General features: G+C 42.2%; 1 protein-coding gene across 4 annotated transcripts in view; it reads right to left on the bottom strand.

Annotated features, from left to right (window-relative positions):
• Nucleotides 1-625: 625 nt before the first annotated feature.
• The window catches only part of lmo3 (LIM domain only 3), a 34,981-nt gene continuing 21,038 nt past the window's right edge, over nt 626-14,568 (bottom strand). For all 4 annotated transcript variants that reach the window (XM_074698585.1, XM_074698587.1, XM_074698588.1 and 1 more), the window contains 2 exons: nt 5,376-5,501; nt 626-2,604 (listed from right to left, as the gene is read on the bottom strand). In XM_074698585.1, coding sequence (XP_074554686.1) covers nt 2,499-2,604; nt 5,376-5,501 — 232 coding nt within the window. In that variant the 3' untranslated portion in view covers nt 626-2,498. The remainder of the gene's footprint in view (nt 2,605-5,375; nt 5,502-14,568) is intronic.

Raw genomic sequence — 14,568 nt, 5'->3', positions numbered from 1 at the left:
GTGTCTCTGGATAAGGAAATTCAATTAGCTTAATTGGCCTGGATATTAGAGGCTGTAATGTGATGTAAGCACGGCTGTCGACAAACTTCACAGGGCACTTTAGAAGCACCCCGCTAATTAGAGCAATAACTTTAATCCAAATGTTTTACCTCCACGTTCCTGCAGCCTAAATTGAAATCCAGGTAATTATCTGAAACAGCCAGCGAGCAGAAAGCAGCGCTCTGTTTCTCTGTTTCTGCTGATGGCAAAGTCTAAATGCAGCACTGGTTTTCCTATATGTTTGACACATGACAGAAGTGAAACGGGAAATCCACTTTTCCTCTGATGAGATGATAGAAACCTTTGGAGTCCCTTGAGCTGAACAAATGATGGAATATTCAGACTCTTTTTATGCAAATACAATCTGAAGAGTGCATTTTACAGCAGCAGAGACAACAAAGTAAGAAAAGCATCACACATTAAATCAATCATACATCCGCTTCAGCTGCTGCTGCTGAGGCTAATGGACAGAAGACATCCAACACTTACCCTTCACTGTTCAGCACACACCCTGATGCCAATAAATGGATGTGTTTGAATAAAACTGCAGACAAACAGAACAAAGCGCACACACTCAGGGGTAACACAATAAAACTGTATTACATTTGTGCTTAAAATTATTACAGTACAGTATTTACAGGTGTTGTCCTAAAAATAAACATCTCATGCTGAATGAAACTGAAAACCAAATCATTGAGCAGTAGCAAGCAGAAAGGAATATTTCTTTTATGTACACCCAAAATTTACATGTGAGTAAGAGTTTCTTTTTTTTTTCCAGCGTAAAATGATTCTCTTTTTTTTCTCTACAGCATTTTACTGTAATATCTGCAGTAACTTACTGGGAAAGTACTTTTCGGTAAATGACTGTAAACAGCAAAGGATGAATTGATGATGAATTCAATAATAAATTAAGTAACAGTAATAATACTGTAAATACTTTCACAGTTAATTACTGTATTACAGCTCAGCACCAAGCTGCTAGTCGTTTACTGTAACATTAACAGTATACAGCAGCTGACAGGAGCAAACACACCGCACAGTCCTGATGTTTTTTGATTCTCTAAATAAAGGAACAGATTACACAATGCTCCCAACAGGCCTGGAGCAACTTTTCTTATTCACGCTATCTTTTTTATTTTGTTTTTCTGCGGCGTTGTATTAATTCCCAGTATGTTTTAATTTCTGGATGTTTCAGGATGTGCTGCTGATATCTGTGATGCCCATTTTCCAGACTACTACAGTGTGTTTATCTTAGCCAGCGACCAATGATTTCAACACTTAAAGATGTGACTTCACTCTTTAACTGTTTATCCTCCAGGATTTTTGGGGTGGATCTTGCAGTGCTGAACATTTCTGATTGGTGAAAAACTTGCAGCTTTTGCATCTGAGGAAACTCAAAGGTCTTCAAGCTGAAGGTACTTGTAGTTTTCTGTCATTGTTTGTAGAACTACAAGTGACAGACACCTCAGAGGTCCTCAGGTGTGACCTGCTGCAGATTTTCTGTAAACTGAACCTGGAGCTGTGTTAAAAACCACAGCAGCCTCCTTAAACACAAACAGTGATTACTGAGAAGTCATTTGCTGGATTCAAGTGTCAGTGAGTCAAACAGAGCAGGACAACATGTGCTGTACCGAATACTTATCAAATAAATAGTGTACAAAAGTTTACAACCCCCCACAGTCAGCACAACAACAGGTCTCCAGCTTTTACCCAGAATTCAGCTGGATGATAGACTGTTTAAATACTCCAGGATGCTGCTGTGACATGCATTCAGGACTGTCACCGTCACATTAACAGATTACGTTTCCACACCCTGCAGCAGCCTGCTCCAATCACTTCACCACGGTACTGAGGAACTTCAAGAGTCTGTTTCTGAAGCTGGGGTCGGCTCATCACGCTGCTGGATGTGACGTGTGGAGGGAGAGCAGGACAAACTTTAAGCACCTCGAATCACATGGACGCACACACACACACGCAAACACACACACACACACACACACACACACACACACATCATCTTCATTCTCTGCTTACATTCTGTGTTTTTAATAACCTGACACAATAAAAACTAGATGATTCCTCTTGTGTCCTCAGATTTAAGAAAACACTGTGGATTTGTCCTTTTTAGGGGGCGTAGTCATCATCCATCCTTGTCCAATCAAAAGAGAGTTTGTTTTTTTTAACAGAGGGGGTTGATTTTGAGGCGGGAGCTTTCATACCTCATACAGAGAACTGTACAAACTTTATCCTCTAGCTCTCAGTGTACCCCCCTCCCCTCCACTCAGGGTCTCTATGGCTATTCTGTACAGCAGAGTCCCTCCCCAGGAGGATATGTACATGATGAGGTGGGGCATGCAGGAGAGGAGGCTGTAGTGCTTTGAGTTTGATTGGGAGCTCTCCTGCAGTGTCTCTCCTCCTCCTCCTCTGCCTCGGTGGGGGTCTGTAAGGGTCTGTGGAGGTCAGCGGACCTGGGGGGCGTATCCCTCCTTCATCAGCCCCTCCTCGTAGTCTGTTTGACACAGGATCATGTTGTTCTTCAGGAAAAACTTGTCTCCCACACAGAACCTGCAGCACACACAAAAAGAGACAGTGGAGAGGGGGGGTTAGCATCAAAGCAGGATCTGATCATTAGCATGCAGCTGTAGGCTAGCAGACGTAGCATCGTAAGTTCAGGAAAACTATGCAGGCTTTGAGGGGAGGGGGGGTTGAATGATCACTGGAGCAGCACAGGTTGGGGTTAAACAGCTGCAGGTGGAGAACCCCCCAACAGTCAGGGTGAGGTGGGTGCTGGGGTGGGTGCTGAGGGGAGGTGCGGTTGCAGTTGACCTTTGAGCGCAGCGCTGAGTGCAGATTATGTTTTAGCGTCGGGGCAGTTTCTCTCGCCGTGTTATCCTGAGGGCCGCTTATCTCGCTCAGCTCGCAGGTTGGACAAGGTCGGCAAACAGTCGAGCCAGTGTTTACAGGAGGGGAGTGTGTGTGTGTGTGTGCATGTGTGTGTGTGGTTTGGGGGTGTTCCTTTGACTCCCCTGCATGCTAACATTTGTGCTGCTGCAGGAGCTCAGGTATCTGCTGAGCGTTTATTCAGCCCTGCGGGGCAGAAAGAGAGCGTTATTTGTCTCGTCCATCAGGGACCAATTATCAGGACTGAAACTCAGCGAGGTGTCGGCACCGAAAAACTGAGAGAAACAAAATAACGCTCTGAGAGAGGAGAAATGAGTCCAATCATCAGTCTCCTGGACGTACAGACAGCAGGAGGCTGATGGTAACGGCTCATTAGAGCTGAAATGATTTATAGATTTGTTTTAACTGTTTAATCATACAACAGCAAATCTAATCCAGCATTTATCACTTGCTAAAAAACAAAAACAAACTTCTTTCCTTCATCTCACTGAGCTCTTTAGGGAAACACTGGAGCTCTTGTTTTTTACAGGTTATAAACAAACAGCTCCTAACTTCTGCCAACTTCTTCCTGACTTGCTTTGCTCACATAAAATGAAGGGCATGCTATTTAAATCGCTTCTCATAAGCATTTAAAGATCTAAAGATGTTGAGAGGTTAACAACAAAAAGTTGCAGTGCTCATGGATCTGAGCCTCTGATTGGCTGTTTGCATCCAACAAGCTAGATTCTGACACTCAGAGGAACCAGAGGCTGACTGAACCCAATCTGTGCCAGAGAGGAGCCTCCTCCCTCCTCCTTATCAGCCTGACCTCCCCCTGCACTGTCACCCCCTCCTCCTCCCTCCCTCCATCGGTCTGCGGCCTCCAGCTCATCAGGGGGAATTGGGGCAGCGGTGGCTGGATGATGAGGCTGGACGACAGCCCCATCGATTATCTGTCCCTCTGGGCTGATCTGTGGTTAACTACTCCGGCTCATATCAACGTCCTTATTCCCAACAACTCCACCCCACCCCCCTGGTCAGTCAGTGTGGAGCAGACACAGGTGGGCATGTGTCCTCTGATGGAGAGGACGTCTCTCTGTCCTCAGAGAAGGTTCTTGGGGGTTTCATGTTCGTGAGTGTTGAGTTTGGCGCCCTCAGTGGAGAAAGTGGCGCTGTGCTTAAAATCAAAACATGAATAAATTATCCGTAACTGATGGTCTGATTCACTTTTGTAGCTCTCAAAGGAGCATTCACATAAATCATGAACATCAGTTTACCTCATAAATCTCCTCACAGGGGCTTCAAATAGTGCAAACAAACACATGATGTTTCATAGATTTAATCTGAAGGTGTTTCAGAGCTGTACAGTTTTTACTGAACGCAAGGATGTCAGGAAAAGTCGTACAGGACTCTTTTTTTTCAGCTTCACAACTGGAGTGAGAAATACGCCAAAGGCTGTGTTACAAAACTGAGTGTTAAGACTCTCCATGTGTTGCATCAGAGATGCCTCAAACCAAACTCCATTCAGAAAAAGGGCATTTTAAAAATGTTTTCTTGTTTTCTGTAAGACAGACCTGACAGATCCTGAATCTAGACTGTGCACAAAGCGCTGCAGGAGCCTCATTGGTTAACAGACTTAACTTAACTTGTCCAAATAGGTAACACTTGGACTTAAATCAGTTTAATACAAACTAACTATGATGAAAAAAACATGTTTGAGAAACACTTATATGACCAGTGTCTGTTTTTTTTAAAGTTTGATCCATGTTTTACTAGTTCAGATGGAGGAGGTGGGGTTTATGACGTATACTGTAAATATTCATGAGCTAATATTATACAGACCTAACAGAAAACAGTGATCTAAGGATCCACAGTAACCTCCATGAATCTTTGAATGTTTTAACAAACTAAACTTAAAAATAAGTGAAAAAAAAATTGGAACTCACAAACCATTTTTTTTCTAGCAGAACTTTTGGATTTTAAGGTGAAACTCTTGAACTGGAGAACAAGCTTTTTTAATCCAAAGCTTCACTCTTGGTGGAACATTTTTTCACAGCATGTGTTTTCACTCAGACCTTTCGCTGTGAACATGATGTAAAGTTAGGGCTGTCAAGTTGTCCACCTAAACCTCAGAGTCTCCTCCTGCTGCAGCTGCAGACAGAGGCTCAGTTATGAAGACTGATGGTCTGATGGTTCATGTGGACAGGTAACCTCACCTGAGTCTCTGCACGGACTCTGTGCAGCTGTAGCTCAGGATGTAATCCCTGCTCTGCTCCTACAGGTGTCTCTGCTGCTCTGTTTGTGTGTGTGTGTGTGTGTGTGTGTGTGTGTGTGTGTGTGTGTGTGTGTGTGTGTGTGTGTGTGTGTGTGCGTGTGTGTGCTTTGGGACACACTGAGCTGCAGATAATGGTCAAGCAGGCACAGGTGAAGAGACACACTGGGGTCACATGACTCACCTCTGATTGCAGAGCTGGCATGCGAAGCAGTCCAGGTGATACACGTTCTCTTTGGCCCTCATCACCATCTCAAAGGCGGGGATTAGTTTACTGCACGCCGCACAGTTTCCTGTTACGCCAAACAACCTGAGACACACAGAAAAAACACTATGTTAGTCATTCTTGAAGATGCAGTTGATGGGTTTAGCTCATCGTTAGCTTTGCATAAGGGTTTGAAACAGAGTGAAGATGCTTCAAGTGTGACCTGCAGGTTTTAGAACTCACATCTGGTTAATTTTGTACATTTTTCATTTAATAAAAAGTGTTTTTGTTTCTTCAATGTGAAAAAATACAACTTAAACAACAAAGAGGAGTAAGGTTTCTGAAAAGTGATGGTGAGCAATTTATCTTCCAAACAAACACAGAATTAGTTTTAATAAACACATTCCCAGGAAAATAAAAAATAAACTGATGCTCTGAAAAACAGAACTTCTTATTTTTATTGCAGCATTTCGTGGATGAATTTACAGCTCCAAATAATCATGATAATAATGATTCAAAGGTTAATCTCTGCAGAGGCTCATAAACCCACTCTCAAGAAGACGTGATGACTCACAGCTTTACAGGCTAAAATAAAACACCTGTCTGCAGGGTGAAATATCAAAAACATGATTAAAAATAAAATGATTTTTATTTTTTTGTAAAATCAGAAACAGATGATTAAAGGAAATGTCATACTCAGGGCTGGTTTGAAATGCAACAGTGGATTCACACTAATCACAGCGTCAGCTTTAGGTCAACAAGGGTTTGGTGGCTTTCACACAATGTCCTATGAGTCTTTATCTAACATGGATATAAAGTTACAATGCTGGATGTTTGCACGTAACGTCATATTTACATGTAGAAATCCCTGAATCTGACTACTCAAAACAGTCTGTTCTAAAAATAGCACAAGAACTTCAGTAAACTTGCTGAAATGATGAAGTCAACACATAGGGATCTCCTAGCATTTGAGGAGTGGGCCTCATACACCAAGCTCTGCCCTTGAAAACTGGCCAATCAGAGGGAAGGGGGTTTGTGGAGGAGAGAGCTTTAAAGAGACAGCAGCTAAAATAAAGTGTTTCATACAAAGGCTGAAATAAAGGTTTTCTAAAACACCAGCGTGAGACAAATGGAGATTTTTACGAGCTGTAACTTTTGTCAAGCAACCACGGGGGTACCCTGGGAAAATAAGAAGCCTTCAAAAAAAAAAATCACAGTACCCCCTTTTTATATGGAAACAAAAACTCATGTAAAGTAAAAACAAAAAAAATCAAACAATGAAAATGAGTAACTGCTGCAGGAATCCTTTCGATAAAGATCTCCAATGATCAAAACATGAGCTGACACTTCAGGCTTGTGTTTTTGGTCAAGAGTGATTCAATCAGCGTTCATTTTACAGAGCAAAAAGTGCAGCAGAAAAGACAGACGGTAAAGAAGGGATGATTTTAAAAAAAGAAGACAAAAGCAGGAAAAAAAAACATTTTCAGAGAGACTGTAAGAGGGTCAGTCTTTATACGGTCTGTCTGCAGGAGGCGCTGTGAGCTGTTTGATGAGGATGAAGCAGAGTCAGTCTGAGGAGTCATTTCAGAGGGAGTGAATACTGTGGGCGGACACTGTTCAGTTCTCATTTCTGCAATGATTGATTATAACTGCTTTTCTTTATTACCAAAGTATGTTGTTTGTTTTTTTTTTGAGGTGAAAGTTTTGGATGATGCAGCAGCCTCCTACCTGTGTGTCTCTCCTCTCTTCTGTCTCTGCCTGCAGCTCAGATGTAAAAAAAGCAATGATGGAGCATATTTGTGTAAAACGAAATGTTCTAAGCTCTCTGCCTGTTAGGGCCAATCCAAACTCTGTTTCTGTGTTTGCTCTGCATGCTGTCTTTCTGCTCTCATCTCCTGGAAATTTAAGATGTTCTGAATCAGCGATGAAGAGGACAGTCACAGAAATTTGTCCACCTTAAGTCAGGACACATGCTCCATGAATGAATTGGACCCTGAATGAGCTGACAGAGAGGTGCTACATGTGTGTTCAACAGGTTTGGAGTGTGTCACAGCATGAAGTGTAAACAGCTGTGAACAGGTCAGCTCAGGTTAATGAGGGCGCGCAAAAGAATATGACACAAGGGGGCTCCAAATGACAGGTACAACCAAAACAACAACAACAAAAAGGTAAATAACAACAAAACAACAGCAGAACAGAAAACAGAACAACAAGGCCAAAACAACAAAGTAAACAGCCCTAAACAAACAACAAAACAGCTCTAAAGCAAATAAACAGTTTTGAAACAAACAACAGAAAAACCTCACACAAAAAACAGAAGTACAGATCTAAAACAAGCAAGAATAGCTCTAAATAACCCCCCTGAAACACAGCTCTTGAACAAACAACATCAACAACTCTTAACCAAACAACAGCTCAAGCCACTAATAAAAGAACAGATTTAAAGTTAACAACACCAGAAGAAAAGCCTTAACAAAAAACAAACAGGGCAAGAACTTTAAAATAAACAATATTTAACTATATAACAAACAACAACCAAAGAACTATAAAAACAGACAACGACAGAAGTACATCTGTGAAACAAATAACAACAAAACAACACTCTTAAGCTTATAGCTGAGAAAACTCTCTGGTTATTCTGTCCCCTGTCTCTGAAGGAGACGCTCTGAGGCCTGCTGGTCACTCAGCCTCCTCCTGAATGATGTTGAACGGACACTTTCAGCTGTGTCAGCAGCTGGTTGGTCCTTTGATTGGGAAAAGGTGACTGTCTGAAGTCATCAAAGTGTTAAACCTTCACCTGAGCAGGCTCACCTGTAACACACACTGAGAGGAGTCTGAAAGATCAACACTGAGCACATCAATCCCTCTGAATCTCTGCATTTAGGCCAGGTTTCTGACTTTAAAAAGAGTTCCTCTGTTTTTCAGTCAATACACGCATCGATCCTTCAGACTGAGGAAATAGGATCAATGTTAAAGACGAAGCAAAGAGATGAACTTACATTTTTTAAAAATCCAGACACCTCCAGGACTCTCCAACACAAGCTCCAAACTCCTGTTAGCTGCATAATTCATCCTCAACCTTCTTCCTGCGCGGCTCCGACTCCAGCTTTAAATCATTTACACCACCTCTAGACACTAACACCACCTCCCAGCATCAGCACCGACTCCCAGCATCCAGCGTGCCACGGGGAGCAGAACATACATAAAATAAATCATTCTTCTAAACTTTGTGCTTCATAACTCTCTGTAGCAGCAGCGTGCAGCCGCTTTGCTTCCAGACTCTGTGTGAGGCAAACAGGACTCAGGCTGTGTGTGTGTGTGAGTGTGTGTGTGAGTGTGTGTGTGTGTGTGTGTGTGTGTGTGTGTGGATGGAGTGTACCTGCCACTTGTCTGTCGTCGCTCCACTAGTTTGACGCCATAGATGTTAATGGCTCTCTGGGGAGGAGGCAAATTAAGTGAGATTTGGTTTGAACAGTCGAGGGGGACGATTCAGAGGCCGTGGGTTTGATTCCCGGGGCCAAACGCTCTGGATTAATTTGAAATTAAATCTATTTTAAACACTTCTCCCTCAGACTGACAGAGCAGCTAAACACAGCCTCTAACTGAGAGCGTGTTGCTGTATGTGTGTTAATGTGTTCACTGATACAAGCTTCAAAACAACACACACACACACTGATACAAATTCAGATGAATTGAGTAAGAGGAGGAGGCCTTCTGATTACAGGATGTCAACACCTCTTTCTTGGGTTTCCATCCACAAAAAATATCAAGACCTCTCCTGTTATAAACACACACAAGCTACACACACTGCACAGGGGCAAGTAAGTTATTACAGAGCCTCATCTCCCAGGATTTCTGCAAAATTTTAACCAGAAAATACTCATATTTGATGTTTCAGACATCCCGGTGCTGCGCAGAACACACATGTATGCACGGACATTATGATAGATTGTTTTATTTGAACATGAATATTGATTTAAAAAGGACCATTCGACCTACATGGCACTTTAATGGCTAGTAGACAAAATACAATCAGCTCTAAATGATAAGTTTAGAGCTCTAAATGCTTTTTTTAAAATCTGTTTAAAGTGTTTGACATGGTTAATAATTTTTTTTCAATAATAATGCTACGGTTTTCACGGTGACGCATCGGAGTGTTAACCACTTTTATGGGTGAAAGAGAACAGTTTGTTGTATTCAGAGGTTGTGTTTCTAGCACTCTTGGTACATCACGTGGAGTGCCACAAGGATCTGTATTAGGGCCTTTATTATTTCTTATTTACATTAATGATTTTCCATCAGCTATTCAAAAAACATCACTTCCTGCCCTGATGTGTTTCCTGCCTTTGTGATTAATGTCCCCACCCTCATTGTTTCCAGCTGTGTCCCATCAAAATAGTCTTCAATGTTATTAAATAAAAGCTTCTTTTTTAAAGCCAGTATATAAAGAGTTTATGTTGTTTCTTCCACTGCCTAATTTTTTCCCAGTATTTCTGTGATTTTGTTTTGTTTCTTTTTTCTTCTTTTTGATAGTATTTGACTGTGACTTTTGGTTCATTCTTTGTATGGTTTTTGGTCAGATACTTTTTTTTGGAGCAGCTTTGGAAACATATACCTGGGTCTTTTTCAGTAAAGAGTGACACCTGCTTCTTCTTTCAAAACCTGATTAAAAAGAGTGGGAGAAAAAAATCAAAATACGATATGTCAGGATTTTTTGTTTGACAATATCAAAATCATGATTTTTTTTCGAGTACTAAAAAAAAGAAAAAAAAAAAAGTTCGAATTCAAATTCTACATTTCAGTCTTTGTTTATAAACTGGATTGGAAAGAGTCACCCCTTTTCTCCAGCAGAGGGTGAAATGTTTCTCTCTGACTCATATGATGTGCATTTTATGGGAAAATATGGCTCCTAATGTTGTCTGTAGACATTATCATTGTCAACTTTTCCCATGGTCTGGTGTTAAAGAAGGAAACTAGAAATTGTAAAAATCGTAAATATCGAAGAATCGCAATTGCATTGAATCGGCACCCCAAAAATTGTAACAGAATCGAATCGCGAGACTAGCGTTCCGACACGGCTCTACTGATTAAACTGACCCTGAGTGTGCAGGACAAGCCTCTCTGCTGTATTATGATGAAACACAGAATAACAACTATATGTTTTAATTTTTTAGCCATGATGAACGTCTCCCTCTGTGATTTGTGAGGAGCAAACTTTGAAACTGAAACTTAAAGACTCTGAGGGATAAATCTCTCCCTCCTGCCTGGTCCACCTGGCTGAGCGGGGCAACAAATGAATCCTTTTTGGTTAATCCATTTTAAAAAGCAGGAGGGGAGGGTTCATTTTATATTCCAGTGGCAGCTCTGCACTTTTCCTCCCCCTCTCTCCCCCTCTCTCCCCCTCCTCCTGAATTGCAGGCGAGCGAGGGAGCGAGCGGCGGCGTGCATTCATCAGCTGCAGGATTAGAATGTGTTTCCTCACAAACCATTGATCATGGGCCTATTACCAGCCAAATGACAGTTAATTACCCACTACATTAACCAGCGGGACCCTGAGAGCCGCCCCCCCGCCATCAGTCAACATGATGAATGTGTTCGAGTTCAGTAAAGCACGGCCATCCGCTCGTCCGCCTGCCACGCAGACAGTGTGCATCTCACAGCCCCCCACCCTCCTACACACACTCACACACGCACACACACTCACACAAACTCACAAAATCTATGATAATCTGCATAATTAGAGCTTGGGGTTAATAACACACTGAGGACGGCAGCTTCTTTCGAGCTCTGTATACATCATGACCCCCCCCCCCCCATACTGAATGAAGACATGCTGACGTCCCATTTTAACCCCTGTTACACACACACTCATACATGCACACTGCAGGTCACTCTGTAATATCAGCAATATACAGCACATCACCTCAATTTAAATCACAAGCACCTTTCACACATTATATGATGCAGCCACATATGATACACACACACACACACGCACAAACAGAGGCATACTTTTATCTAAACATTAACAGTTTTAAAGAAGTTTGTATTAAATATTCAAAGCAGACTAAACTAAAATTGTTATTAATAAACACTATAGTAAACGTGTTGGGTTTGGGGTTTAAAAGATACTTATGTGTAATATACAAGGGCCGGGACGATATGCTAGTCTCAAGATTTGATTCTATTACAATTTTTTGGGTGCCAATTGATTTGCATTGCAATTCTTTGATATTTACGATTTTTGCGATTTTTAGTTTACTTTTTAACACTAGACCTTGTGAAAAAGTTAAATAATGATAATAACATCTGCAGACTACATCAGGAGCCATACTTTCCAATAAAATACACATCACGCAAGTCAGAGAGGAACATTTCACCCTCTGCTGGAGAAAAGTGGGAACTTTTGTCCAATCCAGTTTATAAACAAAGACTGAAATGAAGAATTTGAGTTAGAAAAAAAGTCAGTTTTTTGACAAAGACTCCTAATTTTGATATTGTCTAACAAAAAATTCAGATATATGGATTTCTGTTTTTTTCTCCCACCCCTATAATACACAGACACTATTTAATATAACTTAAGTAAGACTCAACGAGAAATGAGTAAGACACGAGCGAAGATCAAATTATCAAAAATGACAGCAACATCATGATGGACTTTCAAAATAAAAACAGTTATGTAAAAGCTTAACGAGAGTATCATCCTTAATTACTTCAAAAGCTTTATATTGTCCCTTTGGTACCATTATATTAGCTTAAAGAAAATCTCCTTTTTCTCACACTGCTGTTTTTAAAGTTGTGAGCCTCTGTAACACTCTGTTTTGGCTGCTGTCTCTTTAAGGCTCCCTGCTCCATAAACCCCCTTCCCCTGAATTGGCCGGCTCTTTTGAGGCCTGTTGGGGGGCAGAGCTATAAGCAGAACCTTGGTGTTTGAGGCCAGCAACACAGCATGTTATGAACTAGTTAGGAGAGCCTTATGCGGTGATGACATTATTCCAGCAACTCTTGTGAAGACCTCGTAAAGATCTTGTGGAGATCTCAGTTTACATATGTAGCTGTTAGGAAATCTCCACTTTCACTATGAACATCCAGTATTGTGCCTTTATATTCATGTTTAAATTATAAAAATGTATAATAATACCCCCTCTTTAAACTTTTGACTCTGTTGGTTTTTTATAGTCAGAATGACCTGATCAGCATGTAGCCCACAGACTGTTAGTGAGGGACATACACCACTTCAATGTTCAATATTTGACTCACAAGATGAGCTGTGAGTCTTGTGTTTGTTGGACTGATCCATTGGCAGACTGTCACACTCCTCACCTGCGTCACCTGACCTCATCAGCCCATACAGGACGCTCCCACAAACTGATGTAACGAGCCCGTTTTGACTCTTCAGGCCTCAAACTGAGCTGCTGTGAGGGTGTGAACAGTCAAAAAGGAGCCTGTTCAGATCAGGCTCTATTTTCCTCACAGTCTGATGCGTGCAGAGATTGGGAGTTAGCAGACAGATAGATGGGTGAACACAGACGGCTGCGCTCCTCCTGCTCTGTGATCGTCGCTGATTAAACCACTCTGGGGGCTAAATTATTTCAATTACTGCGGCCGTGACCTGGGAATTGTCCCTGGGATAAGATTTTCCTCCTTGAGTGCCCCGACGTGGCCGGCTGCCGGCTACATCAGTTCTCATCTGCACCTGGACTCTGATATCCTAATGATGAATTATGGGCGGCCGTGTGAGAGACTGCAGAGCGTTCAGAGCCGAGTTAGCCTGACTGTCAGCCCGAGGAGACGCACAGAGACAACTAATTACTGCTGTGGAAAAAAAATGCTCTGAGAGGAGAGGCTGGAAAACACAGAGGTTTAGGAAAAGAGGAGGGGAGGAGATACAGTGCTGCTGAGACTGAAAACATCTTTAAAGTTCTGTGTCACAGCACACCCTGCTGCATTAAGATATCACACTTCAGCTACAACCTTTGACCTCTTCTACAAACCTGTCATTCAGCCCCGTCAGCTCTACATCCACATCTCTAACGCTCTCTAACTCCACACAGAAATCACAGAGAGAATCAGTGTCCAGGTGTTTGGCAGCTCCGTGTTTGGGTCTGGTTTTTTTTTTGCAGGGTGTAATGAAAGATTTGGAGCCTGTTGGATCCAGATGTGTGGGTCGATAGGCTCTTCTCCTCTCCTGCCCACCTGCAGCCCGGCTCTGCGTGCCAGACCAAGGCTCAGCAGCTCTGCAATTATCTGCACCAAACACCAACGCCCCGCCAGTCGGCTCTTCACAGCTAATTGAGCTAATCTCAACTGCAGGGGACGATCCAAAAAATAACCCGTCCAAAAAACTGAACTTTAAGCACTTTAACCAAAACCACATACCAGCTTTGAGTGAACAAAACAAGCAACATCAGAGACGGTGTGGAGATTCTGTTTCCTGAGCTGTGTCTGTGTTAGAATTTAAAGGAACAAGGAAGACGAGAAACATGATGTCTGCAAAAGGCTAAGGGTGTTTTAGGGTGAAATGCAAAAGATTTGTTGCATTTCAGCTTTGCGTTTACACGGACACGACGTTTTAACCAATCTAAAAAAACAACTTTTGAAAACGGCCTCCAGAGTGGGATTTTTCTGAAATGTCTCAACACTGTTGCCGTGTAACCAGTAAGCTGGTGTTTTCAGTTGAAACGCTAACGTCACACTGTGCTTCGCGTGAGCGCATACAGCAGTTCAACAGCAATGTTGTTATGCTCGTCGCGAACTACCGTGTTGTGCTTCTGCTGCTCAATCTGCTAAATCTGCTGACTTTCAACAAAATGAGCATCTGTTGCTCCACTTCTGCACTTAGCATTCGTAAATACACCAGATGATCGGCTCAACTCTACTTCTGTGAAGATCTCCCAAAAGCAGCTTCTGGACAAGACAGTTATAGCACCACCTACAGGCTTGGCATGCTAACTACAGCATTTTTCGTCCCTCTGCGTTTTTGTGCAAACGCAGATTTTTTAGCGTTTTTAGATGAAAGGTCGTCGTGTAAATGGGGCCTTAGAGAGGAAACATGGCTTCATCGGCCACACACACACACACACACACACATATGGATCCACACAAACATACCTACACACTCACTCTTAACCCCTCTTAAAGCAGTGAGACCCCTCTCATAGAGACAGACCCT

The sequence above is a fragment of the Halichoeres trimaculatus genome, unplaced genomic scaffold, assembly GCF_033239565.1.
Source record: "Halichoeres trimaculatus isolate MK-OKI-2021-1 unplaced genomic scaffold, fHalTri1.1 fHalTri1_scaffold_21, whole genome shotgun sequence".
Taxonomy (NCBI): Eukaryota; Metazoa; Chordata; class Actinopteri; order Labriformes; family Labridae; genus Halichoeres; species Halichoeres trimaculatus.
Note: the sequence above shows the minus strand (reverse complement) of the source record. Positions and strands in the feature narration are given on the sequence as shown.